This window comes from Labrus mixtus, chromosome 21 (assembly GCF_963584025.1).
Source record: "Labrus mixtus chromosome 21, fLabMix1.1, whole genome shotgun sequence".
NCBI lineage: Eukaryota > Metazoa > Chordata > Actinopteri > Labriformes > Labridae > Labrus > Labrus mixtus.
In genome coordinates this window covers 19,816,035-19,840,384 of record NC_083632.1, presented here as the reverse complement: position 1 = coordinate 19,840,384, position 24,350 = coordinate 19,816,035, and the positions used below count along the sequence as shown (strand labels likewise).

Below are 24,350 nucleotides of genomic sequence, written 5' to 3'. Positions count from 1 at the left end.
TCTTTTCAGGGTCAATCTGTTAAAATCACCTACAGCCTGCTGATGTAATCATCTTTGAAACCGTCAGCTCGACTTGAGGCTTTCAAGGTTTGTAATGATCATCAATATTCATCTCTGCATTTAACACACCTTTCTGTATTTTCACACTTGAACTGTAAAGCCATTGTCGATCTTTTGCAATGTTATTTAAGATAGGACCCAGAGGACAGACGGTCCTGGACATGTAGGAACATATACATATATAATGACAGCAGACAGCGTCACGGTCGACATGAGGGTTAGTTAACTGTAACACACGTGTCTTTAGTGGGCTCAAAAAACAGTAGTGCACGTGGAAATATTCTCTGCAGCCTTCTTCAGTCCGAGCCTTTACAAAGTGCACACCTTTATTAAATGGACTCGTATATTTCCTTAACTGGACATGCGTATAGTCAAATTTAAATAATGAGCTGAAGGCTGTAAGGTGTGTCGCTGGTTCATTGTCATGTTTGAAGACACATCCAAGTGGACATGAGCCATAATCAACGTAGACTAATTGATTCACCTGAACGTCATCTGCTAAAGAAGTTGAAAGGTAGCATACTCCGAATCATATGTAGACTATACACACAACTAAGGCACTAAACACTCACCTTAAGTCCCTGCAACAGGAATTGTATGAGCTATAACCTACACACACACACACACACACACACACACACACACATATCATTTATATATACATTTGTGTGTGTGAAAACCTGCATTGTGACCTTTTCATAGTAATAGACATTTGTTGTTATTAGGCTATTTGTAATTCACCAAACAATAATTAGTAATATTATTTCGTGTTTTATATCCAATTTATTAGCTTACATAACTGTCTTCCTTTGTGCTCGCCACTTTTTTTTCCTTAGGTAGCAGAAACAGCTTGATATTGGCTTTCACTGTTGCGATAGAAACGCACTTTGACCAATAGACGCTCTTTCCGTCGGGAGGTGGTTGAGGTAAGTTGCTGATTGGTTGGACGGGAGCTGGGGGGCGGGACCACGTTAAGTAACTTGCGAAGAGCTCACAGAGTATGAATCGTCTGCGGTTTGATATTTTCTACAGGTTATGAAAGCTGCCAGGCGAGGGTAAACGCCAGTCGACCTCACTGGTCGTGTGTGGTCTGCTTTTACTTTATTTTACTCATTTAAAGCTTCACCAGAGCAACAGATTAACTCTGAAATAATTTGTTATTATTGCAATATATAAGCAAGGAAAATGACTTCAGAGATCCCGGAGATTTTCAAGGCTATTCTTGAGCATCCATTTACTCTCCCGAATTTTGACGAAAATGGTAAGTGGCAGTCAATTAAAACAGTGAATTTATCTCCTTTGGTTTTCAATTCAAGACACATGCATCACCGAGACTAAGCCTACTAATTTATGTGTCTGCCGAAGTACCTTTTAAAGTGTTCTCCAAGTATCTGCAAACAACTGCGTGTTTGTTGCGTAATCCCTGTCAGCTGAGCTACTGACCTGCTGGACCTAGGTGTCTGTTCCCAGGATCTGGTTTGAATCCAAAGGTTTGGCGAATTATTTTAATGAACCTCCCTCAAAAAACAAAAAAAGCTATTTATACTTGCATTCCAATTAGATAGGCCTACCACAAGACTGAAAAAAAAGAGAGTTTGTGTACCTCTGCCTTTAAATCTTTAATTTTCTTTAGAGAGGTGCTGACATCAAGATCGATCAGGAAAACAGTTTCATTAGCTAATGTTAATGAATGACTCACTATTGGTTTACTTGAAATCCATACATTAGCCTAACAAACCTGGATAACCCCATTTCTGCATTTCCATCGATTGTTAATGTTGCTGATCATTACAGTCATGTTTTGAAAGCAACACCTCAAGCGTAAGGAAACTGGAACAAACAGCCACTCAGGCTGCTCTGATCTCTTATCATTTATGTAAAACCCAGTGCAAACAAGTCTCAGTGTAAAATGGGTTGTCAGCATAGTGACAAAACCAGACAGGCCTCTCTCTCCGTTTGAAGATTCTTAAACAAATGGAACCTTGCCGCTTTATGTTCAAGTTCAAGTTATCTTTATTAGTCAAATGCACAACATAACAGGCAAAGCAGTCATAGCTGGCAATGACATTTTTGTGTTCCAAGCTCTCCTTAACAATGCAAAAATAAAAAATAGTATAGAAGATAAGAGTAACAACGTACAGTGCAATTAAGAACCAAAAAAATGAAATAAAACTAGAATATATGTACAGTAAATGGGGAGCACATGTTTAAAGGCTAATTTTGAGAACTCTGCCGCATTTTTATTTCTCTGAAAGATCCTGCAGGTGGGACATAGTGACCTAATAAAACAATGCACCAAATAACATCGATGGTCCTTTGAATTATCCTGGTGATGTATGGTTGAATATAGGTGGTGCTGGTTCTCTGTTATAACTCAGTGTGTTTGTCACATGCTCTCATCTCTCAGTATTGAGTGGATGTTTTTTTTTTTTTTTTTTGTAGCTTCATGATTTAATCACTAGAGGGCTCTGTTAGACCTAATTTTGGCTTGAATGTATTTTGCTACAGCAGATTTTCTTTTTCAAGAACCCAGCTGAAAGTAGGCTATAATAACTGACCTGTCAATAATCTAATTTGTCTTCTGGTGAAAGGTCTGTGATGTCCCCAACTGTAACCATACACAAAGCATAAAATGTAACTAGGCTACTAATCACAAACATATTTGATAATTTCAAGGCTGTAAGAGCAATTTGAGGACATTCATATGAACTGTTTTAAAGAGCTGTCTGAGATGCAGGCATGAAGGAACATGACACATGTCACATGCCTTTGATACCAATGTGGAAATTAAATTTGAGCATTGGCCTAACTGGTGCTTTAGGCTACTCTGAAAAATACATCAGAATAATCTAACAGTCCTGTTGACCAAGAGGGGAACATGATGTACAAGAACACACAGAAACACATGAGTCGCCATGACAGAGCAGATTTCATTCTTATTCATCTGATAATGGTTAGCTTCAAAGTAGTGTGGTTATATTTTTAGATTGTGTATAATGTAGCACCTACAGAAAACCATGTCCATGTATTAAGTATGATCTGATCCGCGGGCTCTGGAGCTGTTTTTCTTCTCTCATACTGTCTGATTATATTCACTGTTTCAGATGCTGAATTATAACATTTTATGAGCAACACCCACAGTCTGTAAAGTTCCCAGAACCAAGAAAATATGCAGCAAACTTTCCTGACTGTAATACATGAATGTAACTTCATGTTTTAAATGACCAGTTCCTACTGCATGGTCATTACTTTTTCAGAGAAAACCATTTTACTTGTAATTCTTTGCCAGAACTGTAACGTGATTGAATCTATAGTCTTGCATGTAGCACACATGAGCCTGTTTGTGCTGTCTGGCAGTCAAAGTCTATACATTTGACCTAGCTTACAGGTACTGTAACTTTAAACAACTCATTGTGATGGTTGGTGCAGAAAAGAGCCCCTAGGCATCTCAGAGAAAAATCTGTCAATACGGACAAAGTTAGGAGACTTATTAATCATCAATCATTAATTGGTTAAAAATATCAGTGTGCTTTTAACTTTTTAAAGAGTGTATTTATGTGAAGTAACAAGCAGAGAGGATGTTTCCTACCACTTACACACAGGCCTCTGAACAGTGCATGGTAATATGTCATTAATAAAGACATTTTGACTAGAGATACTTCTCAAGTAGTTTGTTGATCTTTTCTCAAAGGCTTCAAATGAAGCACTGTGGAATGTTTGCTCTCTCTATCATCTGACCTTGAAGGTTTTGTATTTCCATGTTGTGCCTAAAACAGAGTGTGTGTGTGTGTGTGTGTGTGTGTGTGTGTGTGTGTGTGTGTGTGTGTGTGTGTGTGTGTGTGTGTGTGTGTGTGTGTGTGTGTGTGTGTGTGTGTGTGTGTGTGTGTGTGTGTGTTGCTTGTCCCTCCTTTACAACCTCCTCAAGTTTGACTGTCGTGAGCTACTGTTTGCTACTCATCTTACTGAGGTTGGAACAGACTCCGTGACCAATTTAATGTCAAAAGCAAAACACACACTGATGTCTGATGTTTAGGGTATTCAACTGAATTCATATTTCAGGCGGAACAGGATGTTCTCCCAGTAGATCTGTGTTTTTAAAGATCAAGAACACATACATCCTGTTTTGTTTCCTCAATAATAGTACAAAATATAATGTTTCCACACTTTAACATATAGCCTAAGGATCAAGAAGTTGTTATGCTGTTTATTTTACTTTATTTCTGCTGTTGTGGCAACTACAAAGTTAGGCTGTGGTGTGTAGACTTTTGCCTGTATGTTGGGCTGCATGGGGGAAGGTATGGCGCGGCTTCATTGGACACAGCCCGTAGATAATGCAAAAGCCAACGCTGCACATGTTTTGGCATGTGAAAGGGGCTCCTGATGCACCATATATAAACGTCTCTGGCTATACGTTGTATGTTCCTCTATAGACATTGTTCTGACATGAGTTAAAAAGCGAACGGAATGTCCTGAGAAAAAAGGTGAAAGGGGGCAAAGGCTATATTTATGGAGGAATGCGTATTGCACTGCAAATAACCTACGTATTCACTGACGGTTACCGCATAAACCTTTTTATGTCGTGTAAAGTCATACATATGCGTTTGTCTGTGCCTTTTAATATGAAAATATTCAACGTGGACACTAGAAAAGCGAACTTGGACCTCACCGGTCACTGCAGTCAGTGGAGAATTAGGTCAGACTGCACAGCTATACGAGTTAACGTGTTCTATACGTGACATCTTGTGTTACTGTGTCAAGCGCAACATATATAATTCGGTCAACCAATGAGATCTCAGCTAGCGTTCTGCTGATGACCGTGATTGGCTGCTGGCTGGAATTCCCGCCTTCATTTTTAATGAATATTCATAACAACTGGGCTCAGTCCGCTATTCGTCAACACAGAGCTGGGAGGGCTAGGAGGTGGATATCATATCACATTCTTCAAGCAAGTGGGACAAAAACTCGGCAAAAGATTTGGATGCTCCTACCTTAGATGTTTTTTTGGTTTTTTTTTTAACATTTAAGCGTGTTTTGTTTGTAAGACGTTAAGTAGAGCCACGGTCCGTAGTGAACCCGGCTTGATAACTCGAACATTGTCGACAAACAGGACTGTTGCTGAGCTAGCTTCTTGGTCAACGACAACAACAAGCGGCAAAATGTCGGGAGAGCCAATTGTTGTCACTCTGGAAACGACCACCGGGGCCCCGAGTTCATTCCCGGTGGTTTTGAAGAAAGTAATGGAGATGCCTCCGCCGAATATACTGGACGGAGACGACGGTACGTGCAGTGAATGAGCGGGATGTGGCGTGGGCTAAACACAGGAGACCAGATGGTATCATTACAATGTAAAGGACATTGTGTCCAGGTCCATTTGCGGCCCCCTGACTTTGTATGTTACCTACCTGGTGTGCGGGGAAGAGAGCCTTTATATGCCTGCTTAATAAGATGACAATATCGATTTGTTGTAATTGATAGTTTAAACAGAAACATGTGGTGGCATAATGCTTTGGCTTTTTATTGTTGGAGTTAAGAACATACTCAAACAGGTTGTCAGATGTGTTTTTAATGTTTCATGGACTGTCAGAATCAACCTGACACCTCACCACAGCTTTAATGGTTTCTAAATAAGTTTCCTCACTACCATCCAGACTTTTCTAATCCGCTCTCATTTGCGTTGGTGTTTTGTTGGCAGGAAGTTCCTTTAACCCAATACATTCATTGTCATTTCTTGCTCTTACATCATTCCTTACTTGCTCTTACAATATGTAAATAAACTTGTGTATTTTCGTTTCACGACAAACAAAACTCTCATCTTATCTCACATCTTTCTTAATTTTAAGAAAGTGTTTTCCACATTTGCAAGATGTGATAATTTTAATGGAAAGCAATAAAACAGTACTGAAATCAGTGAGGAAGCTCAGCTAGTGTATTGACTGTAAAAGTTGCTGCTAAATTAAGAGGTTTTATAGCAACTTTGACTTGAAAACTTTTCACCTATCATTGTTTCGATGGGGCCCTTTTTCTGTAGATAGTTAAATAAATATCAGTGTTTCCCCTACCACTATATTAGGGGAATATGCGGCCCTTGAAGGTCAAGTAAAAATAAATAAATATATATATTTATTATTTTTGGGCTTTTTGTGCCTTTATTGTAGAGATAGGATAGTGGATAGAGTCAGTATTCAGGGAAATAAGTCAATTAAAGAGACCTTTCTGATAGAAAAGGACAGCTGTCTTTAAAAGTAACCCATGAACACCAAGATCCCCCCCCCCCCCCCAAAAAAAAAAGCTGTAAACCTAGGGGAAACACTGAATATAGTTCTGGGTTCAGCACCAATTTAGCTCTCTGCAAGGGGTTTCTGTTGGGTAAAAAATAGAAGTCCTATTTATTTTAAAGGGGAAAATATGTGCTTGGTTGAGAAGCACTTCTCCCCCATGACACTGGACACATAATGATTTTGTCAATATGGGCCATGACTTCTCTGTGAAAACTGTTTGTGACGTGTGTGTCTCTTCTTGTGTTTCAGACACTGACAAAGACAAGCTGGGTCTGGGAGATAATGTTGACCTTGGAGGAGGGAGCGATATGGGTCCTTCGGCCGCCCTGACCCCCGCTATCTGGGAGAAAACCATTCCCTATGACGGAGAACACTTCCACCTGGAGTACATGGACCTTGAAGAGTTCCTCATGGAAAATGGCATAGCCACATTGCCTGACGAGGACGCCCTAAAGGGCAGCCGGGAAGGTTCTGTTAAGACAGAGAAAATAAAAGCCATCCCCTCTACACAGCTGAAGGTCACAAAGTCAGTGAATTTGTCCACAGTGTCTCTGCTGCCCATTCAGGAACTGGACAAGTGTGATGAGGAGCTTGTGATCATCAAGGGTGACTCTGAGGTCATCTGTGATGTCGTTGCAGGTGAGTGCAGGGTGGAGGAGCAGAAATTGAAATGTTCTCTCAATAATAAAAAAGACCTAATCAAGTATTACTGCTTTGAGTCTGATGGCCTGTCATGTTAGCCTTTAGCCACTTCTGCTACTAATCAGTTACCTCAAAATTATTTTCCAGCAGTTAAAATTTTACAATTAGGAATGTCATTTGGCTCTCACACAGATTTCAGGCAAACATGTTATACTGATGCACTGGACTGATTTCTTATGGTCAGTCTTCCCTGGAACAAGCCCTGGGTGGGGACGGTTGATGGGAAGACAGAAATAGATGTTGGTGCTTCTGCATAGCAAAGATAGTAGTGTTAACAGCCGGACAATCGTCAGTCTGTGCATGTTGAACCCTCCCACATTCATTGTAGTGTTTAAGAAGAGCAGTCCTACATGTAGCCTTGTTGCAGGTTACTGTCAATGTACACTACTTTTAAATGTTAATATACAGACATGTATAAACTGGTTATTTCTCAGAGAGGCAGCCTCATCTTTTGTCCCTAACTGACATTTTCTAAAGCTCAGCCAATCATAACTTTTTTTCATATGAAATCTGTTTTTATGTATACACGTGAAAAGATACTAAATATTGATATAATTTCCAAAAAGCAATATCTTCTGCAGATGTTCAATATTTCAGTACTCATGTTCCTTTTCTATTAACTCAGAGGTGACCACCGAAGACGACAGAGCAACACCCGAGCCCGTCGACCCTGATGAGATTGAGGTGGATATGAATTACGAGCCAGATCCCACAGACTTGGTCCTGTCCAGCGTGCCTGGAGGCGAACTCTTTGACCCCCGCAAACACAAATTCACTGACGATGAGCTCAAGCCTCAGCCTATGATCAAGAAGGCCAAGAAGGTGTTTGTGCCTGAAGAACAGAAGGTATGCTGAAGGAGTGTTTTCACAGTTAACATCACTTTGTTTTAGCTGTTTTCTTTATCGAAAAACACCCCAATAAGTAAAACCCCTTAAAGTAATGACTTTTACATTTTAAATAATTGTGGATATCACAGTGGACTAATCTTAGGCAACTGTAAACAAGTTTATGTCGTGACTTTGGCTCATGTGTTTATAAAAACTCCTGGCATTTTTAGTTGGTTATGAAAAGACAGAAATGATAATGATGACATGCAAGTTAAACGAGACAATGAGGAATAAGATTGATTATTTCTATATAGTAATTTAATGTCCACTCTGCTACTTGGTTGGTGTCAAATGAGGCAGCTGCACACTGAAACACCCTTAGGTTTACATTTCGATGGTCAAACATTACAATGATAGATTATTAGGTTAAAAGAAAGCTGTATGAGGATGATTCCCTGCTGGATATTTAGGACAAAATCAGGAAAAAGATTACAGGGAACATTCATTGCTATTCATTGATGTGATTGAGTTAAGGATTTGGGCTAAAACGTGCCTGAAGATTTTGACCAACCCTTGGCAGGCATGCTTCAACATATTGTAAATAAGACAATCAGATTTCGGGGTAGAAACCAAGCTTCGTCACAGTGACAACACTTCTACAGTTCTGGAGAGTCACAATGACTCAGCAGCCTGAAAATCTTCAAATCAATGTTTTCTTCCCTCTCCAGACTGCCTGAGAACACAGGCTTTGTTTACAGCACAAAGGAGCCTGGATGTCGGCCATGTTACTCATTTGGGTGTCATCAGAAAGAATGTCAGGATCTGCTGTTTTTTTTTTCTTGATTTAATCCAAACTCTCCTCCTGTCCCCTTCCAGGATGACAAGTACTGGCAGAGGAGGAAGAAGAACAACGTGGCAGCCAAACGCTCACGTGACGCCCGCCGGTTAAAGGAGAACCAGATCACGGTGCGAGCAGCCTTCTTGGAGCGCGAGAACCAAGCGCTGAGGTCAGAAGTCTCCGACCTACGGAAGGAGTCAGCCCGTTACAAGAACATCGCCGGGCGCTACGAGGACAAATTTGGACCACTGTAAGGGACCATGAGAGTGTAACTGGAGACGCACATAGCAGACAGCACAGCATCAGTTTCCACACGTCAGGGAAAACACAGAAGCAGTCCTGATTAGGGCTGTCATCATACCAGAATTCGAAGCCTCGATACGATTGTAGTATAAAACATAATTAATACTTGTTTTGATGCCACGGCAACAACAATACACTTTTTTTAACGTTGGGTTAAGAATGAGATTTGAGATGTACAATTTTTTTCAGCACTTTTGTATACTATGGGTCACTGATATAATGGGGATGGACATGCATGGTTTTAAAACTGATGGTATTGAAAGAAAACAAACTTTCTGAACACAGTGGTCCTGGTTTTATACAGAATTACTGGACAGCTGTACGGGGAGAGTTAGCCACAGGAAGGGGAGGGAGAGGAATACTCTCATAGGACTGATGTATCGAGTTCAAAACCAGAATCCATGTGATTTGTAAAATGTTGACCTCTCTCCCTCCTCTTCCTCCTGTCATTCATCCCTTTTCTCTTCTCTTTCAAGCGCCATGCCGGAAGACCAATAGACAGCAGTTTGATTTATTCATTTATTTCTCTATGAATAAATAAATCCAACCAGTTGGGGATGGTGTGCGAAAATACTAGAATCGAGCGGACGAAGAGGACGAAGAGGAGGAGAGCATGTGTTAGGGTGTGACTGATGTTGCCATGGCAATAGCCCTTGGAGACTAGATGCCTGCCTGTATGTTTTATTTCTTTTGCTTTTTTTTTTTAATGAATTGTTTTTACCCATCCATGTGAGAGGTTGGCATCGAGAGAGGAGTTTCAAGTCCTTGCGTATGATGTTTGTATGCCTTCAGCCGTAAGAGATCATGTTTCATTTTTATTTTTATGGAGAACTGTGGGTTTTATCTTCATTCTTAAATTAAATGGGTAGTATAAAGTAGCAGTTGGAATAGTTCTGACTAGAAGTCATATATTATAGTTTTGTAGAAACACATTTGCAGCCTGCTTCCAGTTCTTTCCATATATGATTGAGATCATTGCATTCAGAGATGCAAAACTTTTGACTGTGACATTTCCAATAAATCAAGCTTCTTCAGGGTATAACAGTGACATGGCAAAAAAAAAAAAATACAGCTATGTTCACTTCTCTTTATGTAAAGCGTCGGCGGCACAGAGCTGCTCTGTGCGTTTGTGTCTCACTGTCGCTCTTGTGCCGTAGTAGTCGCCTGCCTCACTCTACAGGTGTTCAGTGCTGACTCGTCCTCTCGTGTTTAATGCTTTTGGAAACGTCCCGTGTAGAATCCTCTCGTGCATTAACTGTAAATAGTTGTAGCATAATATTGTTCTATCTCCACTTTAGTTTCACATGACATTAAAGCCTAAGAAAGTGGGCTAGTAAAGTCTTTGAACAGCCGCTAAGCCTCCATTCACTCCTTGATGAGTTGACCTCTTCACTCACAACAACAGAATGTCAAATGTTTTCAAACGTGTGGTTAAGGTAGATTGTTGAGGGGCTTACAGGACTTGAATCAGTGCCTTATTCAAAGGCAGCTGAAGGGGAAATGTTTGACTCTTAAGCCTAAGAGAAGTGAGCTCAGAATGAAGTATGTAGCTAGTTAAATCAAAAAAAGCTTCATGAATCACAAAAACGGAATATTCTCCAATACACAGAAAATATCACGGGAATGTATGAAGTGTTTACGAGGCTGTTTCAGAGTATACATTTCACTCAATCATCTTTTCTTTTACATTTATGTCTGAATGTCATCTGTGTTTTTCAGAGGCTTGTGAGCTGGCGGTTTCTCCTGCAGTATAATTTATTTGATTCATTTTGACAGATGTGTGTAGCCTCAGTAGGTGCAGACTTTATCTACAGTTTTCTACAAGGAACCCCCCAAAAAACTCTTAAAGCCATTTCAATGCAGTACGCAGTCTGCCAGTTTACAGGGGACATAATGAATAACATAGTGTCACAGATGAAATGTGTTATTAACACCAGGGTACATTTTCTGTCCACTTCTGAAAAAAAAAAAAAAAGGGAACATTTAGTTTTTCTGTTCTGCTGTGCTTCCTTTCTTAGACGCAGTGACTTTTAACCAAAATACATTCAATATTATGAAAGCGGAAAGGGGTTTTCTGAGTGTGGGGAATGTTATTACAGGAAAAAAAATAAAATGTCATCTGTCATGAATTTTTTAAACAAGTATCTTCTTGTTGCAGCGTGTAAAACTTCTTTTGATTTCTCTTCAGTTTTTGAAGTGAAAGTGAGGAGTGACACGATTGTCTCCACAGATTTCTGTGGAAGTGCTCTTACTCCCAGCGTCTCTGATTTCAGTCAGAATAAATCATGTTCTCTGGGTCACAAGTGTAATTATAAAATATCTATATTTACCAGAGTTCTATCATGAATGATAATGGTCTTCCTAACCGGTCTTAATCATTTATTAAATATTTTCTGCTGTAATAAAGATGTCATCTGACTTTTATCTGGAACAGGTCAATTTGTTAACATTGGGGGGCGGGTTGTTTCTAACCTTCCTGGATCTGTCTTTATATTTCTCTGTATTAAAACATATTGACATTTTGAGTGTGGCTACCTTTTGTGTCTTGTATATACATTATGTAAAAATAAAGTTGCTCACAGAGTGTAACAGTGCTGTGTTACTTTACTTCTTTGGAATGATTTTGACAGTTTGCTTGAGTGAAGTGGTTAGTGCTGTTGCCCCACAGTAAGAAGGTTCCTGGTTCAAGTCCCCTTCGAAGGAGTTTGCAAGTGCTGCCCGTGCATGAGTGGGTTCCTTTCGGGTACTCCGGCTTCCTCCCACAGTCCAGACATGCTTGTTCGGTTAATTGGTGACTCTAAATCGCCCGTAGATGTGTATGTGGAGTGTGGCTGGATGTCTGTCTCTACATGTCAGCCCTATGATTGTCTGGCGTCCTGTACAGGCATAATTTAGAGCAGTGGTTCCCAAAGTGGGGGTCGCCAGCCACCAAGAGGGGGGTCGCGAGATGCCTTCCATAAAAAATTAAAATATCATTTAAAAGGGCATAAGTATATATGTTTACCCATTTTTTAAATATACAAAAAGTAGTCCAATGTCATATAAGACAGTATCATTAAGTGAAATTAAATTTTGAATTCTTTTAGGCTGTTGTATTATTTTGTTACTCGTTTTTGGATAGGTTTATTAGTGTGTGTGTGGCTGTTGCTACGTTATATACCTAACTAACCACCTTAAAGAACAGTGGGGGGTCCCCAGTTTCTGTCACCCTTATTTTGGGGGTTACCACCTGAAAAGTTTGGGAACCCCTGATTTAGAGGACAAAAAAAACCAAAACATATGTTTTGCTGCCATTCCTGGCCCTCTTTAAATTAATGTTTTTCTAATAAGGATTGTCTCTGGTTGCTGCCATCTGGTGGAGGAAGTTTAGAGAGAACAAAGTTTCACACTGCTCAAAACTTGAGCTGAACAAAGCTGAGTCAGGCGCTTAGTTAACACAAGTGAACTGAATGGTGCATGAAAGACACCAGACTTTGCTAGATGAATTTGATGTAGATGTGAATGGCTGACATAATTATGTTTAGCAAATAACAAAACTATATGCAATCAATACCAACCAGCTGTCTGTGATGCACAATTAAAGATTTCATAACAGCTTTACACTGAATGTCTATGAAAGGGTTACAATGTCTTTATATTTTCCATGTAATTTATAGTACACCATCTGGTTTCTGTTACTGACCTTTCTGGGGTTGTAACACCCTGTAGCTGGACTTCATGTAAGCCTGACCATGAGGATACTAAAGTATAAATACCAAGCAGCCACTCAGAGTTAAAGAAGGAAATACAAAAGAGAGCTTTATTGACAAGTCAGAAAAAAAAGTTTCTTTAGGTTAAAAAAAAAAATCTGCAAAAGCCGAACAACCACAACAAAGACCAGGATGTAGCGTCTTCACCTCTTCTTGAAACCATACTTCTTCCTTTCATAAAACAGATCTGTTTTGGAGCTTCCCAAATTCACAATCTTAGGACAGCCATCCCGCTGTAAAGGAAACAAAGAGGAGAAAAAGTTGTTTTATTAACGGTGGGTAAGTAACACTTACTATCTTTAGCTTTCTAAATCCAAATGATTGCAAGTTAAAAAGATTAGTATGAGTTGTTTCTGTGCTTAGTAACAATTACAAACAGTGTGCTCACATCTTTCTCCTGGATGGTGCACTCTTTGCAGTAGTAGGCGTCAGATACTCCAGGCCCTCCACAGATGACACAGCGCCCCTGATAGGAGCCGTAGTTACACTCATCACAGATGCGCACCAGCGTGCACGGCCTCACATAGGAATCGCAGATGACACATTTACCGTCACCTTAGAAGGAGCAGGGAAAGGAGCACAGATGACTTATTGTACCAATGACAAAGCTTTAAAACACTTTTTTCCTATACTGCTGCTGCTGCACTAAACATGTCAGATCTAAAATCGCTGGTGTAGGTTTTAATGTGGTCAGTAGTTATAATACAGTGATGCATGGAGTGTTTTTCTGAAAACAAGGGAAGACTTGTCTGCCTGGTAATGTGTGACAAACACAACAATCTGGAAAACCAGAGCCAAAGTTGTAATTAATCATCACATGATTTCTAGTGACTCGGTTTTTAAAAACACATTGTTACCTCAGGAGCCAGTAACCCTGAGACCTTTTGTAATGTTATTGATTAATTGTGTTGTTGTTATTGTTGTTGTAGAATTTATTACTGTAAATATTATTTATCTTATTTTATCCTATTTTATTTCATCTTATTTTGGTTGTATTGCACCGTGGGACAGAGACAAACGCAATTTCGATTCCACTGTATGTCTGGCATATTTTGAAATTGACAATAAAGTTGACTTTGACTTTGTTTCTCTGTTTGTGTAAGTCAGGTGGGCGATATAATGTTATTCTCTTTTCTTGCTTTATATATTGAAATAAATCTTGTTATCTTTATTCAAAACATGCAAAATAAGACGATGATGACAAACAGTCACTCTGTGAGGGTTTACAAAAATACAGTTTGGCATCAGAGTCAAATGAGAGATCTGAAAGTAAACAGCAGGTGACTGAAAAATAATGTGAACCAAAACGTGAAAAACTTAATTAGGAGAATTTCCTCAAATGAATCCTTATCCCACTATAATGTCACTTTGTACATCAGGGTTGTTTGTGTGCATCAATGTACAGAAGTCTTACATTCAGATATTTTTAAGCATTCAATCTTAAATTGTTCCTTATGAAAGTTTTTGTTTGCCTTGGTTTCTAGTTTAACAACAGTGAGGGGATGTGTGATTGTTATACTGTATAATTATTTTACAAACTGCACTTAACAATTACAAATTCTACAATATAAATACTGACTTAAAGTTACCAGAACAGTTTAAACACTGGGTTAAATTAAGAGGGAAACACTTACATTTCTCACAAAGTCTCCCGATAGCTGAGGAATGAAAACAAAGTTAGGTTGTTGTTTGAACTGCTTTAGATCAGAATAAACAGTTGTTTCTCATATTTACATAACAGCAGATTGCGAAAACAATTTGTTAATATTCTGCAAAACTTAAACATAAGACATAAGAATAGCGTCATGTTAGCACCTCGGCTAACATACTTTGAATGAAACCCATGCTCTAAATGTTAGCATAGAAGCTAAAGTTATCGCGAAGAAACAGCAAAACAAGACATCAAGCTGCAGGGTAGAAATCAGTATTAATAAATATATGGTAAATTATAGATCAAAACATACCGACGCCGGCTTGTTTTCTGCAAAAGATCAAATCTGGATGATGTTTAGCCATTGTCTGCTAACGTCAAGCAAAAGCAGCGCTGCTGATTTTCTTCTTCATGAACTTTGACCGGAAAAACTTCACGTGAGCAGTTTGATTACCGCCACCTAGCGGCTCCAGGACGAAGGAAAAGGGAAATTATTGTCGAGTTTACAGTCTAAGTTGTCGAGTGATATACTTCCATGATGCATATTTCTCCATGTTAGCCTTAAAAATAAATTAAACGACAGTTAACAGTTAAACTATTAATTTAATCTAAATATGTGTCTTTCTTTCCAAGGTTTACTTCTGTAAAGAAGTGATAGAAAAGACCCTGGAAGCTATATACAAGAAATATTCTTTAAAAGAATATTGTCCTTTATGAAATAATTTTTTTAAATGACTTTGCTGACTGTTGAAATTATGTCAAACGGGGGGCTGGGTATGTATGTGTTTATATTAAATGTAGCATCATTTTAATAAAATTTAAAGTATCGTTAATATTTTGTACTTAAAGGACCTGCGAGGCCGCGGCTTACAAAGCGGTGACGTCACGATCCGCCGTCACATCTTTGTCAGTGAACAAAATGGCAACCTACTGTCTTACAGTTGCCCGGCTCCAGGTAAGATAAGAAATTTGACATTTTTACCTAATTTCCACATCAATGAATGATGTCACCTGCTGTTCTATGTTTGATACATGCAAAGTAGAGATAGACTGGCAATGCTGGAGCTCAGAGAGCGGGTTTGTAAGGGTAAATAACCTGCTAAACAGTCATGGACTTGTCGTCAGGTCATCGTGTCCTGACTGCGTTGATCACATCCAGTGGGGAAAAGCTGGTTCGTCACAGGCGTATTAAACACGATTAACTTCTTAACTAGTTAACAATACGTTCAACTTTCTAATGAACACAGGTGGCTTAGCGTTAGAGGCAGAGTTTGGTTGTTTCTTAGCAAGGTTAACCACAAGGTTAGAGCTCCCAGCAGGCACAGGGCGAGTCGACTACATGACCATTAGAAAATAAAACAGAAAACCACACTGACCAGTTCATTTAGAGACTGTTTTAATACTACAGACCAGTTCAGTCAGTTTTAGTGGGTACATGCTCTTTCTGGTATTTGAGGCTGTCGTGATTTATTTTGTAGCAGAGCTGAAGATAACGGATCTGGAGGTGTTTACAATGTGACCTCTGACTGAACAACTTCAGTTCACTTTAGTTTATTTAGTTTAGTTTAGTTTATTTAGTTTAGTTTAGTTTATTTGCAAATTTTTTGGAAGAAGAGTCAAACAGAAAATAAAAAAATAAAACACATGTTTGGTGAGGTAGAAACCCATGAGGGCTTATCTCAAAACCTCACCTTAAGAGATTAAACTAAGTTAAAATAAAATACAGTAAAAATAACAAAGTGGAAATATTTACTATCACAAGTAAAATTTACCCAATTGAAAATTACATAGAAACATAAAAATAGAGCAAAACAGGACATGTAGACAATATAACAAAATCAGGACTATTCTCTACAAATCTTTCTGACATCAACACATTTCTGAGTCTCAATTTGTATCTAGAAAAAGACAAACTTAATTTGATGTCGGCTCCATTCGGATGATTTAGAAGAAATGGAGCAGACAACGTGAAAATCTTGTTTTAATATTGACAGATAAAATCTCTGTAGGCCAGAGAAATCACGACAACCAAAGTGTCGTGTGACACTTGAGTCATTAGAAGTGTTACTTATGAAACCAAAATGTGACATCTACTTTAACTGTTTTGGGCCCATGGTTGATGTCTAATTCACGTTTTAGCATTTAGCTCAGGTGATTGACAGCAGCTCTGTGCTATTAGGTCTTTGACAGTAAAAGTCAAGTGAGTGATGTTTGTAGGTTCAGCTGCTCGCTGTCAGCTCCTCTTTGACCCACATTGTCAGGTCATTGAAACCTTCAGCTTGTTCTCGCTTTGTCTCGTTTGATAAGTTAATCATTTATCTATCTTGATGGGCTCTACTGCCCTGTCATGCCTTTTCCTTTAATACCTGACTTTACCATCGATCATATGTACATTTTAAAATGTGCCCACAGAGTTTATGAGTTAAGGAGGGGCCTCTCGTTCACCTGGTGTTACCCTGATATCTGACACCTGAGAGCTGATAGCAGAACAGCATTGCATTCACAAGCTAGCCTCCCATCAAGGATGTCATTTTCTATATAGATATTGTATTGTACTCCAAGTCTTTTTGGTTGAAATCTTATCTATTAGATTTTTGTTTTTATTCTGTATGTGGGCAGAAAGTGCAGAATTCACAGCAGACTGTATGTTTTGTCTATAGCGCTCATATTTCTATGTTTTTGTCTTAATTGTCTCCAGCTGGCTCTGGGCCATGGTGCGCGGCGCCTGCATGTATCAGCTGCCTACAGAGCCAAGGCCAATGTGTCGATGAGCCGCTTTGAGCCCACAGCCTTCGTTAACTATGAGAAGCTCCAGTCAAATGTTGACATCGTGCAAAAAAGGTCAGTGCTCTCCTAATCTAATATACGTTTGCCCCCTGCTCACATCGCCTTCATACAACGCTTCCTTATCTGTTTGAATTTCAGATCTCTTCTTCTGTTTGCTTGTCCTTAAACATAGTTAACGTTGAAGAGGGAGGAGGGGGGGTGAACAGAATCAACCATTTCTGTTATCATAGCCCTGTAATTACTCCTAAAATGTAGACTGGCATAAACTTCTAATTATAAGATGACAAAAATGAAGGGTTGAATTAGCCTTAAATAACCTGTAATGTCATTGTACTGTGAGATGAAAATAAGATGTTTGGTTGACATGGTGAATGATTTGCTTTTCTACTTTACCTCAGCTCTAACGTTTTATAATACCAAACATGTCAAAACGTTCAGCTAACTGTATCAAACCCCACATCCATTTAGCTTCTTTGATTGGTCAGTTTTTATTCTCACTGTATTCTTATCATCATCATTTGTTTCCATCTGAAACTTTCTCCCTCTTCACAGTGAACTCAAACGAGTAAACCTTGTTCTCTTCTTTTCCGTCCAGACTCAACCGTCCTCTCACCTTGTCAGAGAAAATCGTGTACGGCCACCTCGATGACCCCCACAACCAGGATATCGATCGTGGTCGCACTTACTTGCGCCTGCGTCCAGACCGTGTCGCCATGCAGGACGCCACAGCCCAGATGGCGATGCTCCAGTTCATCAGCAGCGGCCTGCCCAGGGTGGCCGTGCCCTCCACCATCCACTGTGATCACCTGATCGAGGCCCAGACCGGGGGAGTGAGCGATCTGGCCAAAGCAAAGGTGAGGGTCGTGTATAGAATCATGACAGTTATACTGATGTCTCCAAAGTAATGTTGTAACAAATGAACCATGCCTTGTTCATCCTAGGAAGTCAACCTGGAGGTCTACAACTTCCTGGCCAGTGCTGGGGCAAAATATGGAGTTGGTTTCTGGAAACCAGGCTCTGGAATCATCCATCAGGTATTTTGATTCAGTGCCTTGGAATCACTGTTTGTTAGATCAAAGCAATGTTAACAAGCTAAAGTTGAATGTGCTCTCTGATCAGATCATCCTGGAGAACTACGCCTACCCTGGAGTAATGCTGATTGGAACAGATTCCCATACTCCAAATGGTGGTGGACTTGGATCCATCTGCATTGGAGTTGGAGGTGCAGATGCTGTAGATGTCATGGCAGGAATCCCTTGGGAGCTCAAGTGCCCAAAGGTTAGTAAAAACAACATTCTGATGTCTGTATTCTTTGTTTTCTACTGAATTTCTTTTTATCCCCCACATCAACAGTAGATGTTCTTCTTCTGACTCCTGAACATCCTTGTCATAGTTAACTCTCCAATCTCTTCCTCAAAGGTGATTGGTGTGAAGCTGACAGGAAGCCTCTCAGGCTGGTCGTCCCCTAAAGATGTCATCCTGAAGGTGGCGGGCATCCTGACAGTGAAGGGCGGCACTGGAGCCATCGTGGAATACCACGGACCGGGAGTGGACTCCATTTCCTGCACCGGTTAGCAGACAACGTTATTTCTGACCTGATTATAGAACACTTTAACGTTTGCAGTCACATTTTCAGCTGTTAGGCTCTTAAGTAATAATCACATGTTTGATGTTTGCAGGAATGGCCACCATTTGCAACATGGGAGCAGAGATTGGAGCCACAACCTCAGTGTTCCCCTACAACCACCGCATGAGGACCTATATGGAGAAGACCGGACGTGCAGGTATGTGAAAGCTTTGCTCCTTTAAAATATCACAACAATCTTTTTTTTCTCTCCTTTTATCAGCTTGTTTGGAGACAGAGACATGTAAAGACAGAACAATCACAAGATACCCAGACTAAGGAAACGTTTTGTTTGGACAATTCGCCCGGTTAATAGCTGCTTGTCATCCCACTCGTCACTTTTATTTTATTTTTTTTGCTCCATCTAAAAATCCAAAGAAAGCAGAACAGCACAGTGACTCCAGGAGAAGTTGATCCAAGATAATGAACTAACTTGCAGAGTTTTGTTTTAGACTTAAATAAAGCCAATAAAACAAAGTGAAATGGCTTTAAATCACAAATGTAATCCCAGAGCTTCATATGTAATTAAACCCCAAAATGTATGCTTGTGTGTGACGAGGTTGAAAGACTTTCAGTTTGATGTCCGACATCTTAACCTCGTACCCTCTCGTTCCTTTCCAGAGATCGCTGCCCTGTCGGACGAGTACTCTCACTTGTTGGTGCCAGATGAAGGCTGCGAGTACGACCAGCTCATCGAGCTGAATCTAGACGAGGTCTGTCTGTTTTAAAAAATACTCTCTTCCATCATGGGATAGTTCTCAGTGGAGGGGGTTTCATGAAACATAGAATCACTTCACACCATTTAGTGTTTATGAGGTGTAGCCAGAGAGGGAAAAAAAACTTTTTACAGAAAAAATCTGATTATTATTAGATTGTATTTTTATAGCTTGTTAGGAAGCAGTCTGTTTTATACCATGTTCGTGTTTTTTTATACTTCCAATATGGTCTGTTAAGTCAGAAATGTCACAGGTTATTTGTTGTATACTTATATTTAGTTCTACAACTTTTAAAAGAGGAAATATAAGACTCTGGAGGAAACTTTTCATTTTCACTTTTTCAAACTCAGGACAGACAGCACAGTGTCTTAAGCACACGCAGTGCAAAGGGGAACGTGAGAGTATCTCAACATGGGACACACTTAAGCTGCCAATACACATTTTTATTAAATCCAGATCTTGTTTGGAACAGTATAAATAGGACTCCTCTGAGTTTGTTACCATTGCTGGAAGACCACAAACTCTCAAGATAGCTCCCTGGATGTCTCTCTCTACATATAACTCCCTTACATTTAAACACTGTGGACTGCAAAATGTATACACAAGAGAGAGGTTCTGCACAAGCTGTCATTATTCAGCTTATTTATTTGAGAGTAACTGAGTTCCTTGTTTGTTTCTCCAGCTGAAGCCCCACATCAACGGACCCTTCACCCCTGACCTGGCCCACCCAGTGTCTGAAATAGGCGCCGTGGCTGAGAAGAATGGCTGGCCGCTGGAGGTGAAAGTTGGTAAGAGCTAAGCGTGGACAGACAGACTGCACAGCTCCAGTCATTACTTTTCAAACGGGCTAGATACTCTCTGAGAATCTCACTAAACATCTGACTGTTTTCCCCTTCCAGGTCTGATCGGCAGCTGCACCAACTCCAGCTACGAGGACATGGGCCGCGCCGCCTCTGTGGCCAAGCAGGCTCTGGATAAAGGCCTGACGTGCAAAGCTCAGTTCACAGTCACCCCCGGCTCTGAGCAGATTCGTGCCACCATCGAAAGAGACGGATATGTGAGTGTTGAAAGAGCAGGGAGATGCGTCTCGCTCTCTCTTTTTAACAATGTTTTAAGTCTGGGTGATGTGACAAAAGCTACAACATGTTTTTTTTCTCTTCCTGCAGTCAAAGATCCTGGGTGATGTTGGAGGCGTGGTCCTGGCTAACGCATGTGGACCCTGCATTGGACAGTGGGACAGGTAGGTGAAGCCTTAACAATAATGTGAAATGTGCTTTATTCCACTGAGGTGTTTTGTGTGAGTTCATAAATTGTTTGTGTTTGCATCCAGGCGTGATGTCAAGAAGGGAGAGAAGAACACAATCGTCACTTCCTTTAACAGGAACTTCACAGCCAGGAATGATGCTAACCCCGCAACACACGCCTTTGTAACCTCCCCTGAGGTAAACTCGCACCAGACCTACATGCTGCTAGACTTAAACACAAGCTGAAAACTTTAAAGCTCCATTTTTCAACTCTTCTCCCACCTCAGATTGTCACCGCCCTCGCAATCGCCGGCACGCTGAACTTCAACCCAGAGACGGATTACCTTACAGCCGCTAATGGAGAGAAGTTCAAGCTGGACCCCCCCAACGGAGACGAACTACCTTCCAAGGACTTCGACCCCGGTCAGGACACCTACCAGCACCCTCCCCCTGATGGCCAGAGCCTGAAGGTTAACGTCAGCCCCGAGAGCAACCGCCTCCAGCTGCTGGAGCCTTTTGACAGATGGAGTGGTGGTGATCTGGAGGACTTGAAGGTCCTCATCAAGGTCGGGACATTGAAATGTTTTTTTTTTACGTTTGTCTTATCACAGCTTTGTGGAGAATAGAAGTGTTCAACTCATCTTCTACGTCTGCAGGTTAAGGGCAAATGCACCACAGACCACATCAGCGCAGCCGGACCTTGGCTGAAGTTCCGCGGGCACCTGGACAACATCTCCAACAACATGCTGATCGGTGCAGTGAACAGCGAGAACGACGGCATCAACAAGATCAAGAACCAGCTGACGGGAGAGTACGGGGGAGTTCCTGATGTGGCCCGTCACTACAAGGTGAGGACTGTGAAAGGGGGAGGGGGTTCTGGTTAGTTCTGGGTCGGAGCAGCACCTATCTTCTCTCTTCTGGCTGTTCTACTCCTGCTACATTTCATCCTCTTTTACGCTGATCGCAGGATATAATGTGGATGCATGATGTTTAATTTACAGATTCAGGTAGAGGGGATTTTTTGTTCACCTTGGATTCCTTTTCCTCTTTTTTTCACTTTGCTCTGGATTTTGTAATTCATGAATTTGCATCAAGTTAAAACCCACTTTCCGTTATGTCCCATTAACAAAAAAATACAATTCCTAATCCTTTCCATTACATACTTACCTGTCGGGCTTTTGACCTTTTCCATCCTGCTTCTTGAAGGCAAACGGTGTTTCCTGGGTGGTGGTGGGAGATGACAACTACGGTGAGGGCTCCAGCAGGGAGCACGCCGCCCTGGAGCCCAGACATCTGGGAGGAAGAGCCATCATTGTCAAGAGCTTTGCCAGGATTCACGGTATTGCTCAACGTCTATAATGTAACAATGATATCATCTGAAAGGAGAAGACTGTTGAAAAGATCTTAGCATATTTGTTCTCTCAATTAAAAATAATGTGTCTCCCTCCTGTTTTCAGAGACTAACTTGAAGAAGCAGGGAGTGCTGCCACTGACCTTCAACAACCCATCAGACTATGACAAGATCCGCCCCGATGACAAGATCTCCATCCAAGGACTCAAAACCTTCACTCCTGGAAAGGTACGAGAACACCTGGTTATTTTTTAAGTTTTCCACAGCGTCTTAGTGTTATGCTGACGTCTCTCTTCCTCTGGTTCTCTGCAGCCTCTCATCGCCCTCGTGAAGCACAGCGACGGCAGCGAGGAGACCCTGGAGATGAACCACAGCTTCAACGAGACACAGATCGACTGGTTCAAAGCAGGCTCCGCCCTCAACAGGATGAAGGAGCTGCAGCATTGAAGGAGAGAAAATGTGGATGAGGTGTATATTCAGGGGGGGAAACAGGGTGGTGAATATTGTGAGGGAAGAAAAGGAATGAAGAATGTCAGTGCTGTTAATGATTTATTTTTTCTATCATCTGCATTTGCTCAACGTTTGGACTGAAGATGTGTCAGTATATCTTTAAGAGTTGTCAATAATAGTTTCAGGCTAAGCTGTGAGCTAATGCTGATGATGGAACAGAAGGGATTGGTCTGTGGTCAAATATTTCTAAAAGCTTCATATATCAGTGCGTAGTGTTCTTGAAAGTACTAAACACTGCTTCGTTTCAAAACAAAACAGTTATAACTGGTTAGAATACAGAATCTGTTGTAGAAAAAAGGGGAGATACACACACTTTGACACATTCAGCTTTCACCCAAGCGATTACACGACTCCCTGCCAGCTGGTGTGTTTTTTTTGCAGCTGTTTAAATAGCTAAGCACAAAAACTGATCCCTCTCATGGGGATGTTTAATATTGTGTTGCTCACTGCATGGCACTACCTGCTTTAACCAACATTTGTCAATCAACCTGCCCCTAGCTTTATTTACACTCCACCCTGAACAGGTGAGGCTGCCGTCAGCTGCACCTCTAGGTCCATCAGTTGTTAAGTGTTGTTGTTGTATCAATGACTGCATGGATCCAAAAGAAGCTTGTGTGGGCACACATTCACTCTTTCTTTTCTTACACTGTTGTGGTCAGTCTGTCTGCCCCCTAGTGGTCATGGTGAGAAACTGCAGCGGGCTCGTCAACTAGCTCATTTTCTTTAGATTCACACTCATAAAGGAGTTGCTAGGTAACACAGCTGTTTCTTTGAGTTGTTGAAATGAATTCTGGGAACCGTAGGAAGTCCATTAGGCACTTTCACAACAAAGTGGATTCAACATTTATCTCAATCTAAAAATAGCGTAACCAGTGGGATGCATTGATCATAAAGAGGTTACTGTATATTTTAACATTAGGAGCATTAAGGAGTACGTTTTTTGTATCGGTCTTTTAGAAAATAAGTTTTTATCTATCACAGTTCATATTGTCAGGCAAACGGTTTCAGAGAACCCTTGTAGACGTTTCCTAACATACAGAAAATGATGCTTTAATACTGTGCATGAGTACAGTAACCAACCCTCTTCTTCCCCGACACAATCACTACCACCATCCTTTAACTTCCCTCGCAAACAATCCCACCCTCTTAACAAGGTCAAAATCATTATATTGTTTGCCGATTGTTTATTTATTTATGCTTTTTTTCTCTGTAAAGGGTTCACCTCTGGCGTGGCTTTGTTAGAATCATATTCTTCTTGAACTGGTTCAACATTCGGTTTGTGTCCTCTTTCATGCCCCAACAAGTGACTTTTACCCCAAAATAAAGCTACCAGGTTTGAACCCAAGGAAAAGTCATGTTGCAAGTAACTCCTGAAAAACACAGAATATCTGTATCTGCTGCTTTTGGTCTTCAATGGATTCACTTTCATTCACTCAAACACCTCAACATGAGGTTTGATTACGTCCGATCAGAAAAGAGATCATTTTTTTGTCCTCATCTTTGCTGTCACTGCTCCAGCTAATGTAAACACAACGCAGCTGTGAAGGAGAAGTTCATTACATTATGTGAAGTCGTACCACTCTTTTCCTCTAACCGACAGTATGTAAAGTGTTCGTGTTTTTGTTTTTCTCTCCCAGATGATCTTCTCTGTTTAACAGATATGCCAATGGGTTGTACAATAATAAACAATTACAGATCTCATATATTAA

General features: G+C 40.5%; 3 protein-coding genes across 4 annotated transcripts; 2 read left to right on the top strand and 1 right to left on the bottom strand.

The window, feature by feature from the left end:
• The first annotated feature begins 1,057 nt into the window (after positions 1-1,057).
• On the top strand, positions 1,058-11,534 carry tefa (TEF transcription factor, PAR bZIP family member a). 2 transcript variants are annotated; one of them, XM_061028828.1, is made up of 5 exons: positions 1,058-1,321; positions 6,588-6,977; positions 7,666-7,886; positions 8,745-8,956; positions 9,486-11,534. In XM_061028828.1, the coding sequence occupies exons 1-5, from the start codon at positions 1,246-1,248 to the stop codon at positions 9,505-9,507; spliced, it is 921 nt and encodes a 306-aa protein (XP_060884811.1). In that variant the 5' UTR covers positions 1,058-1,245; the 3' UTR covers positions 9,508-11,534. The 2 variants fall into 2 exon arrangements, with proteins under 2 accessions (XP_060884811.1, XP_060884810.1); XM_061028827.1 differs by lacking the exon at positions 1,058-1,321 and adding an exon at positions 4,961-5,337.
• Positions 11,535-12,625: 1,091 nt separating this feature from the next.
• phf5a (PHD finger protein 5A) lies at positions 12,626-14,855 on the bottom strand. Its single transcript, XM_061028981.1, has 4 exons — positions 14,723-14,855; positions 14,393-14,416; positions 13,147-13,313; positions 12,626-12,991 (listed from the first exon to the last, which is right to left on the bottom strand). Exons 1-4 carry the CDS (start codon positions 14,772-14,774, stop codon positions 12,902-12,904), a joined length of 333 nt encoding a protein of 110 aa, XP_060884964.1. The 5' UTR covers positions 14,775-14,855; the 3' UTR covers positions 12,626-12,901.
• A 425-nt stretch (positions 14,856-15,280) lies between these two features.
• Positions 15,281-24,350, top strand: aco2 (aconitase 2, mitochondrial). Its single transcript, XM_061028980.1, has 17 exons — positions 15,281-15,364; positions 17,108-17,250; positions 17,792-18,050; positions 18,138-18,230; positions 18,316-18,474; positions 18,616-18,766; positions 18,876-18,980; positions 19,442-19,533; positions 20,219-20,324; positions 20,436-20,593; positions 20,703-20,776; positions 20,867-20,978; positions 21,068-21,346; positions 21,437-21,628; positions 21,987-22,119; positions 22,238-22,359; positions 22,444-24,350. The coding sequence occupies exons 1-17, from the start codon at positions 15,329-15,331 to the stop codon at positions 22,576-22,578; spliced, it is 2,349 nt and encodes a 782-aa protein (XP_060884963.1). The 5' UTR covers positions 15,281-15,328; the 3' UTR covers positions 22,579-24,350.

Coding starts and splice junctions, on each gene's coding strand:
- tefa (XM_061028827.1), top strand. CDS start 5,217: ATGTCGGGAGAGCCAATTGTTGTCACTCTGGAAACGACCACCGGGGCC. Junction 5,338..6,587: donor TATACTGGACGGAGACGACG/GTACGTGCAGTG, acceptor CTTGTGTTTCAG/ACACTGACAAAGACAAGCTG. Junction 7,887..8,744: donor TTGTGCCTGAAGAACAGAAG/GTATGCTGAAGG, acceptor GTCCCCTTCCAG/GATGACAAGTACTGGCAGAG.
- phf5a (XM_061028981.1), bottom strand. CDS start 14,774: ATGGCTAAACATCATCCAGATTTGATCTTTTGCAGAAAACAAGCCGGC. Junction 14,417..14,722: donor CAGAAAACAAGCCGGCGTCG/GTATGTTTTGAT, acceptor TTCATTCCTCAG/CTATCGGGAGACTTTGTGAG. Junction 13,314..14,392: donor CGGGAGACTTTGTGAGAAAT/GTAAGTGTTTCC, acceptor GCTCCTTCTAAG/GTGACGGTAAATGTGTCATC.
- aco2 (XM_061028980.1), top strand. CDS start 15,329: ATGGCAACCTACTGTCTTACAGTTGCCCGGCTCCAG. Junction 18,231..18,315: donor GCTCTGGAATCATCCATCAG/GTATTTTGATTC, acceptor CTCTCTGATCAG/ATCATCCTGGAGAACTACGC. Junction 18,475..18,615: donor GGGAGCTCAAGTGCCCAAAG/GTTAGTAAAAAC, acceptor TCTTCCTCAAAG/GTGATTGGTGTGAAGCTGAC.